Below are 22420 nucleotides of genomic sequence, written 5' to 3'. Positions count from 1 at the left end.
TTACATTCCTTTGGAATAAAATTATTTTATTGGAATGATCTATAATTTAACAAACCATTATTTGGGAAAACCCTTGAATTTTGCGGCGTAATTTTATCGTTAATATCACTACCTATACAAGTTCTAATGACGAAGGCAGGGAAAACACAAAAATCAGTCTGCCACATTAACAGTCTTTAACATCATATTGGCTATAACCAAAGTCACAAAATGTACCGCTGAGTAATAAAATAAACATCCTGGTTATAACAATCAAAGGAAGACATTTCAATATGCATTTTGTCAGAAAAAAATAAAATCTAACCTTAGAGATTTTGAATGCTCAAGCTTGTTACTTGAAACACATTTTTAACCTATTTGACATTTAAATAAGCAGACTTCGAGGTATTTGAATGCTATTATTTTTCTTTTAAGCCAGCCAAGTTTAAAGTTGTGAAGTTATGAACTTTAAAATTACTATAACAACAAAACCATAACTTTGATTGATATCAAACTTCACACCAGCATCTAGTCTCAGCCCCTCACTGAGGTCAACAGGTTGAAGAAAGCATTTCAAAACCTGTTTTGCCCCCGTAAAATACCCCAACCCTCCGTCCCCCAAAAGGTTCCGGAGCCTGTGTGCGTGTGAACGGTTATAGTTACGGTGTGAGCTCATTACTCTCATGTAATGCTGCCATACTTCTATCTCAAATACTATGTCTCGTTTAAGTATGTTATTTTAGACAAAAAGTTGTTAATTTCTTAAAATGAATTTTAGTTTTCCCACTGGTCAAAGTTCTCGTCTACTCTGAGCAAGACATTCACCCGCCGATTTCGGATCAGCCCAAGTTTCATTTTTACCCCAAGTAATCAACAGAATTGTTCTACGTCTTGTGAATGAAATTTATTTTAATTTCACTCCATACTTTGGAAAGGAATGTACTCCACCGAGAAATAAAGGCACAAAATACCTAATTAAATAATTATTCTTTGCAAAAGAAATGAAAATTCCCACCCCGTAAAAAGGCAACAATTGTTATGTAATGTAAATGGCAGACCAGCTGCATTGACGTCAAATGTACATATACACAAATGAGTTATTTTATTTGTTAATTAATTACAGAATTTCAAAAGTTACCAGTTCATAAAACTACCAGACACTTAATATACTGTACATAATACAAAGAGAGGTCGTACAAGGATTGACTATATTCAAACGTTGTGCCCAGTCTAAATACACTAGAATGTACGATCTATTTTTCGTAATTGAAGGTTAAAAGAATAAAGTCAACTATCAACAAGCTTAAGGTTCAGTTTTGTCATCTCACCAACCGCTCTCATGAAGTACTTCAAAACCAGTTCTGAAAAGAAGTGTCATTTGGGACAAACAGCTGCAGAACTAGAAACAAACTTACATTTTCACTGAGAATATTTACGGTTCAAAACCTTCTGTTTTACCTGTATCTACGGTTTGCCATCTAAATTCGTTTGAGTATATGAGTATGCTAACTCATCTAGTGGATTTTTTGTGGAAATGGCATAGGCCTAGGACTTTAATTTACCGTATGACAGTCGTTTGTATACAATTCCTAGATTCACATCTTGAATACAGTTTTCAGCAATCATACTAGAGTGGCCGGGATTATTTCGGCAAAGTGGGATTCGGAAAGAAGCACACTGAGCCTATTTCTTGGACGAATGATGCGAGCCAACTGACTTCACTGACGGCGCGGGACCGCCCTTAGAAGCTGGGCTGCTCGGCGGGTCGTTGTACTCGGATATGGACTGATAAGTGTGCTCAGATGGCGCCTTAGACGGAGCACGAGACGGTGACCGTGAGTAGGCCGGAGGGGCAGTCGTCACGGTCGGTGGGACCGATTTCGAGTTTTTCGCATACCCCAAATGACTCCTCGGAGACGCTTCGTACAAGTTGTCGTCCATCACGTAGGCGTACTCGTGGCCCCGTTCGATCTCCGACATCGGGATAGGGGCACGCAGCGGTGACTCTATTCTTGACCGAGATGGGCCCGGTTCGTAGGCGTAGTCGTAGCTGTGCGCACCCGCAGCCGGGTTCCGGACCACGCTGGACGAGCTCGGCATCCCCTGGTGAGGGTGGTCACGGACCGGTGCAGGATTATAGCGGCGAGCCATCAGCGCTTGCTGGTACCGGTCGGAGTCGCTGTATACGTCTTTGCTTGGCTTGGGCTGTATCAGTGAAGCCCGGCCGCAGAAATCATCGTGGACTCCTGGGTCATAGATGACTGAGGGAAGAGGAGCCGGTGCTGACAAAGGAGGCCTGGCCCGCCGATTTTTGCTACACAGAGGAAAAAATACAATCACTCAAAACATTTCAGTGGTAGACAAATTTAATTTCGATGTGACTTTCGTTTCTCGTTACGACAACTGAAACCATTTCTGAATACAATTTGCTGAAACTTTTTTAGTTTTTAGTTTGTGTATGGTAGCTAACTTTTTTGTGTGTAATACTTATTCATAAAACCGGTTCTGTCGTTTCAGGGATGGGTCCACCAGACTGATGTTGTCCTTGTGAATACAAAGTAAGAGTGTGTATATTCCAGCAATTTCAGTGAACTTACCTGGTTCTCGCAAGGTTGAAGACGAAGACGGCGCCAAATATCACAAAGAATAGAACCAGACTGCCGACCGATGCACCAACTATTCCACCTGGAGAAGAGTCAAGGAACCAAACAGAGTTCCACCTTAATGAGCATGTCTTGTAAATCAAATAATGTATTACTCATAGTTACCACAGAGCGGTTGTTAGGCTGTTATAGCGCTGATGCGTGCATTCTTTGACTCTAAGAAAAGTCTTTGTTGGACTCCTTTCTGTGTGTCGTTTAGCGAAAGTACCACCATGGTTTCCCTGAACCTCATCCCCAGGGCTTTTAGAAGAACAGAAGCACACTCCTTATACTCGTTATTTTTTTTTACAGAGATGAATTATTTTACAGAGGTTGCAATGCAACTATACACTAGAATGACAGAGATGTATGACCATTGTGCCTCCAGAAGACGATTTGGTTGTATTTTTTCTAGATTTTCTAGAACTCTGCATATATGTATTTATGGTCTTACCAATCGGGCTGGACGATTGTGGAGCGTCCTCTCTGGAATCTAATACTGCAGAAAAAGACATGCACAAACGATCAGTCTTCGGTTTATATTTCAACCATTTGCAAGATATTAATCGTGTCGAGCAAAAACAATTTCTTATTTGGGAGAGTTTGTAAAAGTGATGACCGTCCTTAATTAGCAGGCAATCGGGTCGCATTATCACCTGGCAGAGGCTGGCAGTGGTTGGCCGTCCGTACCAAAACAAAACAATAATTCACTAAAGGTGTTGAATACTCACTCAGCAGTCGAAACACCAACATAAACATAATTACCAGCTGAAAGGATTCTCTTTTAAATAAGTGCATGTTTAGAAAAAAAGCTCGGACACCAACCAAGGGGTGATATTTTTGCCACTGACACGTACTGAGAAGGCAACACGAGAGTGCTCCACGTTTTTCAAGCTCACCACCATCTCCCACAATTCGATTAGTACGAAACCTACCCGAATCTGTGCAGTAGACCCCTTGCCATCCTGTGGTGCACACGCATCTGTATCCACTGTAACGGCTGTAGTCAGGGACGCACCGCCCATTGTCACCGCACAAGTTCTCACCGATGTCACAGATAGTTGTCGGCCGTGTGGAGGTTGGCACCGTATCTGGCCACGTGGCTAAGAACGTATCCGAGATTATGTTCAGAATTGAGGATTAATGGAATCGAACAAAGCCAGGGCGTTACGCCTGATACATCTGTATTATGTAAAACAAGGACTATGCAAGGAAACTGTCGTAGCACCAAGTAAGAGTTGCTTTGCAATTTTTTAAAATGTCATTAAAGAGGAGCGTGGAGTCCTTGCACAACCGAGAATATATAATTAACTTACCTTGGGAAGGTTCGCGGCATAGTTCTCCCTGCCAACCAGGGTAGCAATGACAGGTAAATCCTCCGAAGACTTCGTCAGGGACACAACGGCCGTTGTCGCCACAGGGACTCGGGCGGACATCACACGGTTGCCCGGTAGTAGGAGTATCTGTCAAAGCTGATTCGAATCGGTCAGGCAAAAAAACAGCCAAGTGAAATTACGTGTAATGATTACATGTAATACCAAGATGAAACCACCAATTATTCCAAACGTATGACATTTCCATGTAATTACTACTCGTTTTAAGGAACTAACGACTAGAGAAGTACCCTGCAATTTTACTGGGTGAATCTACGTGTGTATGAAATATCAAATAGCATATGGAGTGAAAATAATACCAAAGACTTTGTGTAAGTGTGTAATCTAGTCCAAGCAATGTAATTTGAAAGTTGAATTTCGTAAGTTGAATCCGTAGCACGTACGGTATAGTGCGATTGCTCCAGTTCCATGCATGAGTGTGCTGCTGGCCACCCCCACACCCACCCCGCTTTTCAAATTTCCCCGGCCAGGCAATTTTAGAATTGTTTCATTACCCATCGCCCCAGAGTTTGGTCCATATCCCAATCCAATCTATGCATACTCTCACACCCAGTTACCCCAGAATCCTCCAGCGTTCAAGGCATGCATGTACCATCGACTTGTGTGGGGTTTCTAACCGGGGCCTATATACCTGGAGGCGGAGGGAGCGGCTCTGAACAGTGTTCGCCGGTCCATCCTGGGGCGCACAGGCAGGTTGGCTCGTACCCGTCGCTGATGTTGCACGATCCCGCATTTTCGCAGTAGCCATTGCAAAGGGATGCCACGGGAGCAGCTGAAAATTTAGATTCCAAAGTATCTCCTTACTTCGCGTTTGTCATTCATACATATTGATAACCAAACAAATTAACATTAAAGCAAAAATAGCCCAGAAACTTTTCAATCAATCAAATGACAATATTAACATCATAAAAATGAATAATGCATTTCGATGATAACTCATAAGGGATGGAAAATTGCAAAGTTACAACTTGAGCACTGGAGACTGAGCAGAATTGTATTTGAAACCGGGACATGCTCACAAAAGGTCAATTTAGAATTAGAGTAATTTATAGGTTCTATTTAAAAGAAACAGCAGAAAATGAAGGCTCCTCCGTTCGTCACTGCTGTTCAGTGCCGAATTAAGTGTCATGTAGGCCCTAGTCACCATTGTTCCAAGGGCCTTCTTTTGCCCACACTCATGTACAAAAACCAACTTCCTAGCTTTGGATCCTTGTGTATCAGGTTAATACTAAGCTCTATGTAGGCCTACTAAGCTGTACTGTAGCTAGTTTGGATCTTTCCGAAAACAAAAGAAAGAATATAAAATTGTCAAATATCTCATGTTTTTGTACACTGTCACAGTGGTATTTTCGCTGTTAAAATGATGTTGGGTTCCTGGATCTTTAATTAACCCTAACAGTCCTCAATTCTCCAATTTCAATTAATTATCATTCCTACACCTTCAAGGGCTAAAGGCATTACTGAATATACAACACTCACGCAGTGTACAGTTGTCTCCAGCCCACCCTTCAGTGCAGTCGCAATACTTTATTCCATGTGAGTCGTCACGACACGTCCCCCCGTTAGCACACGGTGCAGTCTCAGCATCACAGAGGTGGTCATCGAGAACTTCTGCAGTAGTGGAATCATGGGGTTTTTAATCCCCAACAAAATCACGAACGAAAATTATTTCAATCCCTTAAACTCAAAGTGAGCCCACATCATTCAGCTCATCGTTTGGAACAGATTTCCTCAAAACACTTTACTTTTGAAAAGAAAATTGTAAAAAAGGTACAAAAACAAAGCGGAAATAGCAAGAAACTAGAGTCTTTCTTTGAGGTACAAATAATGCATGCTATGCAACTGTTCTTCCTCCCGTGATTAACAAAGCTGACAAACCGAATCGCGTTACTACGTTCTTACCACAGAAATATCCGAAATACCGCCTCCGACAAAAGCAGAAGAAGCTGGTGTTGTAATGAAAGCACGTTCCGCCATGCTCACAACGAATATCCGCACAACTGGTTGTATGCGAAGCTGCACAAAATGAAGTGAATCAAATTTCAGTCATTAATACACGCTATTGGGGCTTGAATTTTTCATCATCCGAATTTGACCTATGGAGGTTTTACGCGTGTAAGTATTTAGGGTTTTTTTGATAATTTTATTATTATTAGAATTTTATTGTAATTAATTTGTAAATTTTTGTGTAATTAGCGCAGTGTACATGTATCCTATTACTAAATGAGGAATAGGTTTATTGTTTATACCTGTATTAGTTATTTTATTTTTTGATATTACATGTATGATTTTATAAGCAGCTGATAATCAGTGTTTATTCCCGTTAATGCCCATAATGTTTTGAATTTTCTTTTTCTGATAGCATCTCAGGAGAGCCGCATGAGAGTGATTAAGTTCGCTTCTTGGCAATCCCCCAGGGGTGTTGCCAGTGTGTACTGTGTATTTTGTAATTTTCAATGTCCTGTTTTATGCCTGTTGTCTTTGTCCTGATGCATGAAATGAAAATGAAATGAAATTGATGGGACAGTTTCATTGGTCAGAGTTCTGACCGCATATCACAGTGCATGGGTCTTAAACGCTATCTGGTTGCTTCACAGTCCAGCTCAGTTATAGACGCCACCGTGAGCGAAAACTTGAACGGCTCGTTTTGATTTCCATTTGCCAGTGGCTGAGAAATGACCTTTTCATTAAATTGAACACTGGGGCCTATTCCAAGTGTTCAGCTACAATGAATGGTTTTTTTTTCAGGTTGTCTAATTATCGAGTGCATATGCTCTTGGGTGGGGAACAAGTTGAACCACCCCTCTGATTTTTACCTATTTGGCAGTTTTGCCCTGTCCAACCTTCCTGGCATGCGCAGTAGTAGCCATTGGTGAAATAGTCATAGTCGCATATCCCACCATTCTGGCAAGGGTCGTCGTGACAGGCATCGTAATATTCTGTCCACGGGAGGCAATTAAAATACATGAGGCGTCTAAACAAAGTAAACAAGCGGAACGTAACAGAGACCTTAACAAAAAGGACGCTCATCAGAATAACTGTGAATCGTTCCCCAATAATCCATACGGAGTCCTATACCAGACCAAGAAAAATGGAATCTAACCATAATGAACCTAACCGAACAGAAATGACAGATTGAGAAAAATACAGTCCAATAGTACGAACCTCTGCGAAATGATATATAAAAGCCACCACCAAAAATGGGAAACTCAACATGGCTTCGAATCTGGATTAACAATGGGAATGTTAGGTGAACATAACTGACCTATTTATTGATCCCGCGTACAAAGCACGTGGGCAGCAACTAGAGACTTTTCGTCCTATATACGTCACAGTCAGAGCTGTTTGAGGAGCTCACTTTTCAGCTCTGCTCACAGTATTTTACAGCTTTTGTCTGCCAATTGTTTCATAACTACGTTTGGCTTTCCGTTAGTACAGTGGGAAATGAATTCACCAAGTTTTAACAAATCTCATCGCACAACTATCATAAAAAAACACTTCCCTCAAAACCTGCAACTAACCAAGGTTAAAACTATCGCAAACTTCGGCCACTCATATAAGTGGTAAGCAGTGACAGGTGAAGTCAGTTAATGTATGTTTCAACAATACGTGAAGTGTCAGGCTTCAAACGCACATGTCATAGTGAAGTTTAGTCGGAGTCGGAGCTTTGCGTGAATCCGCCCTGAACAGAAGTACCCCCTCATCGGTTGAAAAGAGCTAAGTTGGTCGGGAGTGTTCATTTTGTTGGTAGTGGTGCGTCTGCAAGGCTTACGTTTCATAGTCGTTCGTGGGCCAGCTTTGCACAGTTACTACCAAAGGAGCCTCTGTTGCTAGGAAAATTGCGCCCTCTCTTGGTCCAGCTCGGAGCCCATAATTGCTGCAGTTTACCAAAACATTACTGGATGTGACATTTTTAGCACTAGCGTCACTTATTAATTAAAATAGATATAGTCCTCACCGCACTGCCACCCGAAGTATGGCTCCGGACATTCGCATACCGTGATGTTGTAGACCTTAAACGAGCATGTCCCGCCGTTGTAGCAAATATCACCATCCGAACATTCTGAAAAATGAACAAAAGATGGATTAATAACACGATTTGGTTACCACTCTGATGATGCTACATGCTGTCACACAGACAGTGCTATACAGTGCCTTTTTCCTGGGTCGTTTAATTTCCAAATAAATCACCTTAAACACAAGGGGGTGGTGGGTTGTCTGCATAGATCATCGTGTGCAGACAATACCCCCACTGTGGGAGTCCGAGGCCATGATGCCCAAGAAAATCTCGAGAGATCTAAACGCCTTTTCCCAGAACAAGGTGGAATCTAAGTGATCCATTTTTATATCAACAGTATTTCCAGTAAACTGGTCCCAAACTTGCAAACGTTGAGATACCATTCAGAGAACGTATGCCATGATTCAAATAGAGTTTCACTGATGAGGCTTCCTCATACAGTACACAAACTGCCGTGATTAATTATCAACTGCAGGTGTTAGTTACACCTCTAACACCAATGTTACTAGATACACCATATCACGGTGTTAATTTGACTATGTGCGAATCAACTGACACATTCGTCTATAGGAAGTGGCTATAGTCGCTTTAGCCACTGGCATCCACATGTACTTTTGTTTAGCAAGCCTCAACCAAAAATCTTATGAGGAGCCTTTGGAATTTGACATCGCATTTTTTTTGCAGTGTGTGATATACTTCCTGTTAAAATTTAATTACCGAAGCTCCAGTCATGTCCGTGTCTGTCGCGAGACGAAGCCTTCGCGCCGCCCACGGCCGCTAACAGCACCGATAACCCCGTCAGAAAAGTCCCGGACAGCATCGTCATCTCAGATCGCACACACTCGACGAGTTCAGCGATGTATCCTTATTATGCAATGAAACCTCGACAAGGAATCTCTGTCACCCGAGGATAGAAGTTTCCCTCTCCAGAGTTCGGTTTGTCACAAAATGATTTCAATGAAATAGTTACAGATGAAAACGTGCAGGGTGGGATTTGGTTTTCCACTTACGTCAGCGAGTCGGGTGCGCGATGCCGAAAAGCCAGGATGTCAATGATTTTTTACATAGGCCTACATGTTTTCAATGTGAAACACCCATGTACCTCGTAAACAGTACTAAAAGACGACTGGAAGTATAGCTATGTAAACTGTACTCAGAGAGAGAAGGGGTTACTTCTGCAATTAAACCGTCTCAGTGTGACATGGCATGCTGTCGATATATCAATCGCAGTGAAGGAAATTCAAAGTACAACTCCTGCCGAATCCAAAGCAACAAACACCTGTTGGTATGCATCCAACCGTGTTAGGGGACGAGGACGCCCACAGCACTGTTTACTGCCAAGTGCAGCTCGGTACCAGGCAGACCTGCTTTTGTCCAGACTTGATGCTGCAACAGCAACAAACGAGCCACTGGATCCAGTCAAAATGTTCTTTTCTCAAAATCAATTTGCATCAGAATGGTTGGCAACCGATGTAAAACTTCTCCACTCCCAAGTAACAAAAAAGGGGGTGACCTCTAACTTCAATGTTTGGATTCAATAGACGGTGACGTCAAGGAATGACTTGCTTAGTATTAGTACGTGTCGTCGCTGGGTTTGGGCACAAAGTGGAGTCGAAGATTGTTATGCTTGTTTGACGGTCCAAACTCAAATAAGGGAATACATGTGTGATTGGGCGGTTTTAACCCTAAAGAGCCGGGGGACAGACTCTGCCCCCTCTGCATTTTTTTCGATACTGCCGCTGCGCATTTTTTTGGGGGGGGGCTGAGCCTTGACGAGCTTTAGAGTTAAGCCTGGTTTCCAACTCGACGTAAGAAACGTAGAGAGCAACGCAATCAAGACGCAAACTGCGACGCAGGTGGAAACATGTCTTACGGAGATGTCGCCGACAACGCAGACAAACGCAAACCGTGGGGAAGACAGTGGGTCCTTTATCGTTGCCATTCCCTCAGTTGAGCGAAATTCGGATTCTCAGAAACGTGGAGACATTGATCGAATTGGGCATGCCCAAATGACGATCTACAATGTCATGTACGTGGATTTCAGATCATAAAATGAGAGCAGAATGTTCGCATGAAACCGGGAAAGTGTTCAGAACCAGTTGGTGCTTGTTATCATACTAAAAACTATCCACGTGAATGGTTCTCGATCCACAGGAATATAGCTAAACTCGGGTATTTCTGAATACAGAATAACATACTGACAAGACTTTTTTTATGATTTAGAATAAATATTTTTGAATCGTTCGGGCGTTGCAGTGGTGAAGTGTTTTCCCGCATTTATTTTCTTTGCAAGATATTCCAGACTCTCGGTCTCCGTAAATTTGTTTTTCTCAGGGTTGTTCTTTGTAGCAATTGTTTGCAGGCGACTTCATGGCCTTTTATCAACGTGTGAAGCAAGTGCCAATTACTCTCTGTACGCTGTCGACTGTTTTCTTTAGCATTACTTTAGCTTGGTGAAGAAGTTTAATGAGCACATATCCTACAGAATTTGTTTTTTTTACAAACATTGGGGGGCCCGCCATTTGCATGGGCGACCAAAAGTTGGAAGAAAGCTCTCGCTAAGCTGCCCACCTTTGTGCTTATTTTGTTCCGTTTGTGTTCTGCAGGTATCTGCATTTAGCGTCTGGCAGTCAGTTGGCCTATTAGCTGAGTGAGGTTTTAAATGTTCTTTTCTTTTGTATACTGACGGGTAGAAATATGGGCAACCACTCGTCGCTAACTGCAGCTGCAGCAAAACAACGGGTCTTTGGACCAATCCTTGGAGACGCCATTACATGCAATACGGTGGCGTTTATAAGTGCAGATCAATGGTGGCACCACACTCTCAAAAGAGGCGGGTTACCATATTTTGACCCATCTCACAGCCGTGGGGGGTGGCGCCCCCTCCCAAGAACTCGGCTGTGCCACGCCCGAAAACTTTTTTGAAACTTAACATGCATATACAGACACTCCTTAATACCATTACAAACGTGAAGTTTGCACTCAGTCCCACATGGTTTTGTTGTTATGGTCATTTGAAGCTCATGGCTACAGGCGTGCCCGTCAGTACGCGTACTTTGAGAACCTCAGGGGAAAAGTATGCATTTGGGGCTGATCTGTCACGAAAAAATGCAAGCTGTGCGAGAATAGTATATTCGTTTTTTGCAAAAATTGTGTCAAAGTGACCGCAATGAGTTACTTTTAAAAATTCCTAAGGTCTCAACTCCTTAAAAAATGTAGCGATATAGGGCAAAATGTTGAAGGAGCGGATTCGCCCCCCCCCGCTCTGTTAGGGTTAAAACTCAAGTTGCGATCAACGAGCCCACAGGAACACATGAATTAGATGCCACACATAAGGATGGAGATTAAGAATCAAACCAGAGAAGCTGAAAATCAATCAACGTGATTTAGAAACTGTTAACGAAGAGTACACTTATTTTCTCCAACGGGGATATTCCACGATGCCATACTCGTAGTTTGATGCATGCTACGATATCGTGACTCATACTTTGCAATCCTTGAGAAACAGTGTTCGGATCACTGTATTTGGAATGTGTTCGCTGTTTCTGTTGGTGTAAGAAGTATTCAAAATATCCCGAGCTGTCCACGTGAGTGGAAACTACCCACCTAGTTGCGATTTCACTCCCTGCTCTTGAAAGAAATCGACGTGAACACAGGGGATGGTTCGCTGCGTTGCGTGTCCTTATTTGGAATGCCATGCTATAAAAATAGAGGAGGCCCACCTTTGTTGACGTCACTTCGTGTATTATGCACTCAACTCAGTTACTGGAATTTGACGAAAAGGAAATGACACGGCACATTTTCTGCAAATCGCTTCAATGGGAACTATGAGCCCGTTTCTATATCCTGGTTTCTAGGAGACTAACTTTAAACATATTTACATCTTCGTTTTTTGGCTTTTTTTGTTTACAATTGAAAAAATGGAAATATAAAGAGGGAGGGAACTTTCGAGAATGTCAAAATTTCGACGTCTCTATTAGAACTCGGAAGAAGGCAATGACCCAGCTCTATCGGATGATTCTGCAGTGGAAAATATAATAATGTAGTGTCAGGAGATTATTTCTTTTCGTTGTGTGTTTTTGGTCCATGTTCAGCTTATGTATTTTTCTGGCTAGTATGTGATACTAGAAAAAGAGCTTGAGCCCCGCAAAGTCATTTTAACTCAACCTAAAAGTTTAGTATAGAGAGTGCGTTTTTAAAACACTGCACAAAATTATTTAAAGTTATAACAACTTCGTATGAAACCGTTCATACAAGTCTGCAAGCATTTAACTGAAGATTAAAGCTCCGTGTTTAATTGTCATGTGCCGAACTTAATTTCAAACAAGGGGGCAGAGAAAACTGTGGGATTTTAATATACATTACTGAATCGTTATGATTTGAAGTCTGATCATTGATTAAAGTGTTTACTTCCTATTTCTGTTGATGGCGCTGCTCAACACAGTCGCGACTTGCCTTGGTCATCACGGCGACCCAACTCCCCGTCACGGGCTCACTTTATAGCGCCCTCAAGACTGGCTGTGACGTCCCGTCATGTATTGAGGTCATCAGATTTGGCGTGCGTTTAGGCGGTTATAAATTGGATTGTTGTTTCTCTTTTAGTTACTTGTTTGGGGGATTTGAGTAGTGGAGCCTTTTTGTCCAATATAACAGATTAAAGAAATTAACCTCTAAGAAAAAGACTGTAGCTGATTCTCGGACACGAGTTGACCGCCCAAACGCACCCATGGTTGTTTTAAGTTTACTAGTAGCTTGGTTTCCCTGCCAGATTTTTAGATTCTTTTTATAGGTTCAAGGATAGAACAGCAGTCTAAGCCAAACTTTGAGAAGAGATCAGTGGCAATGACTCCAAACATGTCTGGATAAATAGCGTTTGGTAAGCAGTAAAAACCGCTGGGCTCCATAAGCCCAACTCCGTCTTAAGCATTAGCGCCAACTTCATTGCGTTAACTGGTAAGCACTGGAGCCTTTTACTTCACGCAACGATGACTTGAGCTTTTTAGTAATTCGTTCAAACCTTTCCCAAACTCATATATCAAGAGAAAGGGATGCTAAAACTATGAAATCTTATCTTGTCTATATATGTGGGCGTTGGTGTAGTTCGGCAGATTTTTAGGTCCTCAAGTTTTTCACAGGCCCCTGACTGGTTAATTTGTCAGGCATCACAAAAAGTTCCAGACCAAGGTTGGAGGCGTGGGCCGCCCCCCAAAAAAGCATTGAACAGTTTTAAAACTAAAAGTAAAAGAGAGGTTTTGAAAATTCTATTTCCTTTCCTTCCTTCCCAAAGGGTGTAAAAAGCTCCAAAAAGGAGCTTCAACCCTAAGAAAGGTCCTAAAAGCTTACAAACTAAATTTTAGTCCCGGATCCGTGCTTGCTCGAGACCATCAGGTATATTTTAATGCAAGCTGCAACAGTCACCATTTGGACCATTGAAGTCCAGTCATCTCTTTGATCATATTAATATTCATTAATGGAATCACATGCCGCCCCAGTTCCGTCAGGGTTTTGGCGAAGACCGATGTCCCACAGCCCAGATGTGGCACACACTTGGTCAATATGCTGAACGCTAGAATGTCATGCTACGTGTAATGCACATTAAAAGAGATGACAAAAATGGTCATTTGGCAGTAACAAAAGTTTTTAGTGATAATAAATATACAGTTCCGCAATCTTTTCGTGTAAGAACGCAGTTTGAGTTGTTTTAAAGAGGCAGGCACATGATGTTGGACTTTGTTTGCATGGAGACCATATTATGTAGCTGAACTATATGCGGATACCAGTCTAAGTACAGTCAATCGATATCCTTGGTTAGTTCCCACCCCTCTCTTTCGATTACGTTTGATCCATCGGTCTTCTTTGTGCCTATCCTTGTTTACCATGTTGTCAATTGGCACTAGATCGATGCCCAATAAAGTCACCGACAAAAGAAAGTGGTATCGATTTGTCTCTACCGCAACACCCAAGAGAGGTTTGTAGTCGCCAGCAGTAGTTATAAAGGGAACAGCAAGCACCCCGTAGTTTCAGGGGTCGACTTTGTGAGAGACTAGCTAAAGATCAAGTTGGCCTGAGTTTGCTGTTTGTGTGTCATCAAGCATGTCGAAGTGGTTCGCCATTTCGATCGCGTTTTGCGGAGCTTGTTTCTTCGCGTTAGTGCGAACGAGCATCGCTTCTTCGTGCACCTCGGACTGGTCGTACATGTCCCGGGAAGCGGCTGATCAGGGCCAACGCCTGGTCGGCCACCTTGTCCGCAACATTACCGGGGTGCGGTCCTCAGCCGAGTGCTTGAGCTTCTGCCTACGGCAGGGCACAAGCTGCCAGTCCATGAACTTCGCCGAGCGGCTGGGCATCTGTCAGGTGAACGGGGCGACTAGAGCCACTGACCCGAACGACCTGGTGGAAGACACAGATTTTGATTACTACGACCCCCCTTCCAACGGTCATTGGCAGGTAAGATTTTACTATGATTAATAAGTCATATGTTATCGAAGGGGTGGTTGAAATCCCAAATTAAACACAATACATACACTCCAAAGGCCTAACACAAGTCAACACCTGGAATGCTGCTTGGGAAACGAGTGTCAAAAACTAGAGTATTTTTGTTTTCACTGTACGTTCCAGGATACTCCCGCCTTCACTTGCTCCGATACTGACGTGTGCTACAACTCGGGCTCATGCACCGAGTTCTGCCACCCGCCCTGGTTCCGATGCGAGTGTGCCTCTGGCTTCGCTGGAGAACAGTGCACTCTCTGTAAGTTCTGAAGAAACATGATTGCTTCCAACAAGAGTTCACTTTTGGCCAGAATCCTCCTAATTTTGGCCTGATTACCCCTGTCCTGTGATAGTCTGCCCCATCTTCGATCCTTGTCAGGCAGAAAGAGGATAACTACATGAGGAGCAATAACTGCAGATTCGACTTGAATGAATTCAGCTGAATGTCTTTTGATGCTCTTCTCTTTGCCTTCAGTTTTCTACTTTTTTCCAACTATTACTGATGGGTAAAATGTGTTGTTCTTCGCCTGTCTTCACGCAGCAACGTCGTACGATGGGATTGCGTCGTCCTGCAACGCCTACCGTAACAGCGGCCACGCCACCAGCGGCGTGCTCCAGGTTAAGCCGGACAGCGGAGCCGCCTTCGATGTCTACTGCGACATGACCACAGACGGAGGAGGCTGGGCCGTATTTCAGCGACGCTGGGACGGCTCTGTGGTAGGTATTTACACTGTGGTCTTTAAAGTAGTGTTTGCTTGCTTGCTTGATTGGTCGGCTGGACTTGCTCATATAATGCAAATTGAGCATTTAGTTGTGGAGAGCATTTTTAGGTATATTTAGGTCTAATGTACTTTTTGGTAAGACTGTGCATGCAATGAACAATGACGTATCCAGTGGCAAGTTGTACAGAGATGAACACTCTTTTTTAGGAAATGACTCATCGACGCAAAACCTGGATAAGTCATTGCCAACAACTCAATGTCACTAGGACATTTTTGTCACCATGGCCAGAACCAAACATATCGACTGCTTTCAGCGTGATAATCTTGTCTTATGGCACTACGAGTCGACGAATATCTTGTCATGACAAAATATACAACGTTGTGTGCGTGCTGCTGACGATCAGTTCTTACCACTATGACTATAGCCCATGCATAGTATGTGTTCAGTGTACACCGGCAAATACTGAAAAAGCAGAATGCTCCTGCACCCAGGCACCTTTCGAGGACCGATGATGCCATTTCCCCCTGTCCTATACAGGATTTCTACCGCTCTTGGAGCGACTACGTCAATGGGTTTGGCTCCCTCAGTGGTGAGTTTTGGTTAGGGCTCGACAAGCTCTATCGTCTGGCCTACACCACGAGGACTCTCCGCGTCGACTTGGTGGACTGGGGCTCTGGAGCCTACTATGCCCAGTACGCCTTTTACATCCACAATTCTAACGACAGGTAAAGGCCTGCGCGCATTTTTTTGAATCAGGCAGTAAGTATGTGATATGATGTTCGAGACACTTGCATGACTTTTACCGATTCGGTTGGCTGCGGTTGGGAAATTAACTATGTGCAATAAAAGTGGCTGGATACCGGTAGGCTACGAGTTTGCTATGCTCTAGTTTGATTTGATACTTCGACACAACTCTGCGTCTTGATCTCCGGAATTAGGACCATTTACCAGGTGCCTTCTATTGAGCATGTGGAGACCTGCTGATTATTACAAAAGCGTAGACAGAATTTCTGCATGAAACGTCGGCTATACTCCGACTGGCTGGAGCGGGAAGTACGTAGACTTGCATGCACTTTATATTAGTCGTTATAATTAATTTAACAACATAAAAAATGGGGTTGCACGAAAAGGCCCGTGAGAGCAAACTCTCATCCGTCAACGTTCCATCATCCGTATGAACATATTTTGAGCCTCCAAAAACGGCCTTTAACGGTCGTTTCATGCAAAACTACCACAGAGATGTATTGTTTTGTGTTCATGTTATAAAGATAATGACGATAATTACACATCAGCCTTCAGTCTTTTATAAATATTACGATCGGCCTTTGCCTTATTCCCTGAAAGAAACCTACTTTAAAAGAAATTCAAATTTCTCCACAGATATCGTGGTTTCTTCTGGAGTTACAGCGGTAATGCAGGCGACAACCTGCACTATCACCATAATTGCGTGTTCTCGACCTACGACTACGACGGCGACAACTGGGGCGACAACTGTGCCTCCTACTACCACGGCGCCTGGTGGTACAACGCCTGCCACGGTTGCAATCTCAACGGGAAGTACATCAACGGGGGACACACATCAGAGCACGCGAGGGGAGCCACGTGGAGCGCGCTCCACGGGCAGGATTATGCGCTGATGCAGACCTATATGAAAGTACGATAAACGGAGCCTGCGCCGAAGATCGATAAAATTTGCCTTCTCTGAGTTTGCGTCTGTAGACCTGAATTGTTTCTTCACAGTCCCGTTTTTAGGAGGGTCCCTTTCATGATCATGGTGTAGTTCTGACAAATTACAGAAAAGAATCTAAAGGGGGCGCACTTGCAATCCCTTTTTTCGTTGTTTAGGAGATTTTTTTTCTGTTCTTGGTTTGTAAGGTTGCCTGTTTTTCCTTTCCTGTCTCTTCGTTGATGCAGAAATTTTCACTCAGATGACAAAGAAATGTACCACACTCACGCGTTCAGGTTTTGCGTCCACATGCCCCCATCCAAGTTCGTTCAGGGATTCGTAACTAACTACGCGTTCGTCACGAGCATCCCTTTCTATCTGCTCCGAGCAGGAACAAAAGAGGGCGTGTTTTGAAATGAAATTGACAGTCCTTTGGTACTCACGCACTGCATAGGTGCGCAGGTTTATGCGCGTTTGACGCGGAGCACGCTGAGTACGCGCAACAATTTTAGTCTAGAATTTGTGGTCTTCGCGTGCACATCGAACGCGTGCAAGAACCCACTTGTAACCACATGTCTTTCTATATGTATATACGATATATGTATTTTGTAACAATTGAACAATTAAAAAATTCGAGATGTAACAACTTCCCTTCAGAGAAAAAAAGATCTTTTTAAAGATCTAACATTTTGTACAGTCTGTCAATGTTTCTCTTCAATATTCTACCTACATCGCAAAAACATCTGTAGTGCATGTGAGTGCCGCAACCGTTTTTCCTTCTGTCTTGATAATAGTTATGTCCACCTTCCCTGACCAATTAATCTTTTTATTAAAGCTTTTCTAAATATTATTAGAACTGGGTTTAATTTAATTAAAATCGTATTTTTCTATTTCAGCTCAGTTTGTAATTCATTGAACTGATCATAGTGTGTAGCAAATAATTTTGCGGTGTAAGAAAGAGCGGGATCGAAACGTGTTTGGAGACTAAACAATATAGGCCTGTATCCAAATCCAGAACGTCTGTCAATTGCTAAACATTAACCCACGATACTCTGAACATGTTTGGTATATTTAAATATGCTTACAGGGAGACAGCGAAGATATTAAAACATGTTTCATCACTAAACAGACTTTGTGATATTGGTAATTTAGGCAGAATTTGGTTAGAGCTTTTCTGGTGACTCGACAGTGACATGCGTCTACAAAGTAAAAAAAACAACAAAAAACAAGCGTATCGCCTTGAACTGCTTACAACGCGTCTTTATTCTCTTCACTCTCAAACTTGGAACATAATAATTATCAACCCAATGCTGTAATTTAATGGCACGTTTATGTCAATTTAGGGTCAGTGATGGCGTTGATACGGTTGCTCTTCCCTAGTAACCTATGAACAAAATGTATTCTTGGTACCAGCTAAAATCGACCACTGGTCGACATAATCGAATGTGCACTCATTTTTAAGTTCCAATTTAATGTTCACCTGCACCAAATATTGCGTCAATGCTGAGCACATTGAAAATAGACAGCCGCTTTCAAACAATATCCACTGTTTGTAGGCATCTGCTCTTTGCTCGCTTAGGACTCTGTACTTCATAGCTTTGTGATGAGACTCAAGACGTCCCTTTCATATGGAAATTCCGTACGGACGTACTAACGAAAAGAATTTCCCGGTCTCCGGGAAGAAATTCCACCGGGCGTACACTGCCACTTTCTCAACGTACACTGCGCTTAATGCCACACCGGTGCACTGAATGACGCACGGTAGAAGTAGGGGCACTTTATCGACCAAAGCATACCCCGGAAGACAGTGGTAGATCACTGTGCAAAAGTCATCAGGCAAGTAATTACTAACAAAACATGTTTGTTTACATGTTGATAATATAACGAATGTGTATGACAGAGGAATCTAAACGTAGTATGCCAAATCGAAACTGGAATCATAAATAGCGTTTTGAACGTAGCCTAGATACGCAGACCTAGTGTACGGGTGATATATCAGGACAACGTACGGACGAAGTTCATGTAAAATGACAGCTCATAGTCGGTGGGTAAATTAATAATATTAATAGTTCAACTTCTCTCATAGTAGGTGTACCTATATATGAAGTCTAGGTTCCTTGTGGTTGGTTGGTTGTTAGGTTCCGTCTGTTTGAATTGGTGGTGTTACCAAGGTCGGGTCAAGTACTTGTGAAGTTGGGTTTGCTCATAACTGAATTGTGGACTTTACCACAGAGTGCAAGGTTGACCTTTCAATAGTAGGAGAATCAGTTTAGGAATTCCAGGCGGTGCTGGTTCATGGCAGTCAGCGGAGGAAAATTGACTTCGAAACGTTATAAGGAGTTATAAACGGTAAGTTCCCTTTAGGGTTCAGTTCAAGTTCGTTAAATTTGTAAGTTGTTGGTGTCGGACTAGTTGGGAGATCTCATTGCACCCCTCTGTCAGAACCAAATGCCTTGGGTATTTTTTCTAAATCCTGGACATGTTTCAAAAGGAAAAATGAAGTTAACAGATAAAAATTAGGATGCGCTGTCTCAGGAGGCAACTTGGCATAATCTTACTGCCCTGCATGTCTTTGGATTTCTTAACAAAGGGTGAGAAGGAGACACAGGCAGTGGTCTCAGTCTGAAAACAAACATGCCATGTTTCCCGTTTAATTACTTGTTAAGTGTTGAAGGTTGCTGAGGACAACAAAACGGTTGGTTTTGGTGTGGACTCTTGCGGGGATTCGGACTGAGTCGTAGAGTCTTAGTCTGAGTATGAGCCAGAGTATGTAAAAAAATTGGCTTGAGTCCGGACTTGAGTCTTGCAGCGATGCTCAAAGGATAAATCTTTACTGAAAATTCCATAGGTCAAAATGAAACACTTACTGTTTTCAAGTTCATTTGTAAGTTGGTTTTTTAAATCGGCGAAAATCACACGGTCACCTTTTGTCGAACATTTGATGTCCAAAAACATGGCAATTAGATTACTTGTTTCCACTTTAAGTACTCGTTCAACAGAGGATTACTTGTTGGAAAGGTGTGAAGTACCCCTATAATAGTTGAAATTTGTTGTGTCTATCACTGATGTTCAGCTCTTCAAAAAACAAGAAGCATGATTGTGTGTCAAACAATTAAAACGTCCTCCACCTCTGACGGACCATTCGATGAGATACTCGTTCAACAACAAAAGTCGTTCACCGTGACAAATGTTTCAAGCGGTTCATGTGATTACAGAATAAAAACCCATTAATGTCTTAAAAGTCAAAACTTATCAAACATCAAAAAACTTACAAATGAATTCAATGGTGCATATTTTTCAAGTTTGGGGCAAAATCTGCGATATATTCTGCGATAATCTGCGATATTCATGCCAGCAAAAGTGACCCTTTGTCTACACTTTATTGTCTGCTCCTTCACGGTGAGGACCCTTGGCCTTAATAGAACTATTCAGCACTAACGGTATGGCCTTTGCAAAATGATTACTATATTGAAAAGGTTATTTAAAAGCACATTTTAGTATGACATATTGAAAAGGTTATTTAAAAGCACATTTTAGTATAAGTGATCACACAACCTTACCCTCGGAAAAGTCGGTTTCACGTGTTGGTGATTGTCGATGGGAGGAACTCCCAGGGTCAACTTGAATCATGATTCTTAAAAATCGACCACCTGTCACAATTCCAGTAGCGTGTTTCTTTAGTTCAAACAAACATGTACGGCTCAATGCCTTTACTGACACAAAACTATTTGTCCATCTAGTATTGTGCTTTTAAATGTTCTCAGTTGTGTTTACAAGCGAGGAAATGGGAACTTGCCTTCCGTGCTGCAACTATATTCCGTTGGTGATTGAGCTGATGGTAGTTAGCCAACTGGGCCTCGGCTTTCGGACTCGAGCTGGACCAAGAGCCCCATTTTCTTGGCAACGGTGGCTCCTTTGGTCGGAACTGATCTTTGCTGGTTCATGAACGACAAGGAAATGCACGTGCTATGGTCGCATCGCTACCAACAAAATGAACACTCCCGACCAATATGGCTCTTTTCAACCGATACGGGGGCGCTTCTGCATGCTCGAGGCGGATACGCCGTGCTACTGCTATGCTGAATTTCAAATCGAGCAGTGCAGTGCCACTATCGTTCAGATCACCGATTGCGCAGCATGCCCTGCTTAGTGGAAGGACGTCGCTGCAAATATAATTTGCCAAGTTAAATTGCGGCTAAATGCCATGCTATTGCCGCGCTGAATTATAAAATATCAGTTTATTTATGTTTGGCACAACACTAGCTCAGAGTATAGCCAATGCCTTAGCTGCGCAAAATTCAAATGATTTGCTTTTTTAAAAGGCATTGATATGGTTCCCTTTCACCCTAATTTTTGAAAGAAAATAAAACACTGAAGATTGGGCGATCCCACGGTGGTGTACACTTTTACAATGCATAGTGTAGGTTTCAAATCCGTGCCAAATCCAAGTCCATTTTTGTCCGAGTCCAGTCCAAATTGCTGAGTCGAAGCCAAGTCCGAAGCTGGCAGTGAAATTGTTTTACAACAAATTACGTATTAAAAACTAATATCAAAGAAGTTAAATTCAAAACAAGAAAAAAAAGGAGAAGGTTAATATTAGGGGAATGTATATGTCAGCGCGCGTGCAAGCGTACAATGCGTACATGCGTACATTAGGCCCTACTTTACATTATGCTTAAAATATAAGGTATGTATGCAATACGGGCGATTCACAATAGTGCACATCCAAAAGTTTGCAACACGCTGGCCGATCACAATGCGTGAAACCTGCCGACCCTTTCCAAACGCGCATTGGGTCGACAGATTTCGCGCACTGTGATTGGCCAACGCGTTGCAAACTCTTGGAGGCGTACTATTGTGAATCGCTCGTATTTAATTAGTGTCTGGATAATTGAGGTTTTTAAACCCATGTCATTATTAATATACTTCCCCAACAATATGCTACTTACCCTAACTGTGGAGTTTACATCGCCTCCGGTATCATAAATGACCTTCAGAGGCTACAAAAACGCTAAATAAAATTTCTCGCGAAAGAAAGGCTAATCGATTTTTCCTCACCGTGTGGAAGCCGTAAAAGGTGTAAAGACAGAGAACGAAGTACAAATGCAATACGGTACAGTATTAACATCTTGCCATATTGGGCAAAGATTGTTGATGTGAAGGTGTGATATCTAACCACCGTGCAGAAAGGTAATGTTCCTCTGGGTGTAATTAAACAATTTGCATAACCAGCTGCTTCCTATGAAATAACTGCATGGCCAATCAGAACACTGTGGGTAAGCGGAATGTGGCTAAGGAGTTTTAATAAACGAAGGTGGGACTATTAGACCGACACGCGACGAAGAAAACCTAATCTGTCAGAGAATCGAAAACAAACTTGGTGTGTGGTGTTTGGAAGATCAGAAAGAATCTTCTGACACGTTGCATATTAAAAGGCCATCACTACATATCTTTTTAATGGGTGTAGTTTGAAAAAAAATTAAAACTTTATATAAAAAACTCTGATCTT

The 22420-nt window shown here is 42.4% G+C and overlaps 2 protein-coding genes across 3 annotated transcripts; one reads left to right on the top strand and one right to left on the bottom strand.

Moving 5' to 3' along the window:
- LOC110982025 (uncharacterized) lies at window positions 1-9664 on the bottom strand. 2 transcript variants are annotated; one of them, XM_087140784.1, is made up of 11 exons: window positions 8751-9664; window positions 7974-8078; window positions 6832-6954; window positions 5918-6031; window positions 5495-5626; window positions 4647-4787; window positions 3938-4084; window positions 3557-3724; window positions 3076-3120; window positions 2577-2664; window positions 1-2293 (listed from the first exon to the last, which is right to left on the bottom strand). In XM_087140784.1, the coding sequence occupies exons 1-11, from the start codon at window positions 8857-8859 to the stop codon at window positions 1663-1665; spliced, it is 1803 nt and encodes a 600-aa protein (XP_086996910.1). In that variant the 5' UTR covers window positions 8860-9664; the 3' UTR covers window positions 1-1662. The 2 variants fall into 2 exon arrangements, with proteins under 2 accessions (XP_086996910.1, XP_022095847.2); XM_022240155.2 differs by having other exon boundaries at window positions 3938-4093; window positions 8751-9654.
- A 4462-nt stretch (window positions 9665-14126) lies between these two features.
- On the top strand, window positions 14127-19013 carry LOC110982006 (microfibril-associated glycoprotein 4-like). The gene is made up of 5 exons (XM_022240117.2): window positions 14127-14480; window positions 14652-14781; window positions 15064-15239; window positions 15783-15970; window positions 16626-19013. The coding sequence occupies exons 1-5, from the start codon at window positions 14127-14129 to the stop codon at window positions 16906-16908; spliced, it is 1131 nt and encodes a 376-aa protein (XP_022095809.2). The 3' UTR covers window positions 16909-19013.
- Window positions 19014-22420: the final 3407 nt, after the last annotated feature.

Source organism: Acanthaster planci, linkage group LG09, assembly GCF_054643075.1.
Source record: "Acanthaster planci isolate LZ-2023a linkage group LG09, COTS_SCS, whole genome shotgun sequence".
Taxonomy (NCBI): Eukaryota; Metazoa; Echinodermata; class Asteroidea; order Valvatida; family Acanthasteridae; genus Acanthaster; species Acanthaster planci.
Note: the sequence above shows the minus strand (reverse complement) of the source record. Positions and strands in the feature narration are given on the sequence as shown.

Bases quoted from the DNA above. Each gene is read 5' to 3' on its own strand.
- LOC110982025 (XM_022240155.2), bottom strand. From the start codon at position 8,859: ATGACGATGCTGTCCGGGACTTTTCTGACGGGGTTATCGGTGCTGTTA. The intron at 6,955-7,973 runs GTGAGGACTATA...TCCCGTGGACAG, and splicing joins ATACTTCGGGTGGCAGTGCG to AATATTACGATGCCTGTCAC. The intron at 5,627-5,917 runs GTAAGAACGTAG...CCACTACTGCAG, and splicing joins GTATTTCGGATATTTCTGTG to AAGTTCTCGATGACCACCTC.
- LOC110982006 (XM_022240117.2), top strand. From the start codon at position 14,127: ATGTCGAAGTGGTTCGCCATTTCGATCGCGTTTTGCGGAGCTTGTTTC. The intron at 15,240-15,782 runs GTAGGTATTTAC...TGTCCTATACAG, and splicing joins GACGCTGGGACGGCTCTGTG to GATTTCTACCGCTCTTGGAG. The intron at 15,971-16,625 runs GTAAAGGCCTGC...ATTTCTCCACAG, and splicing joins ATCCACAATTCTAACGACAG to ATATCGTGGTTTCTTCTGGA.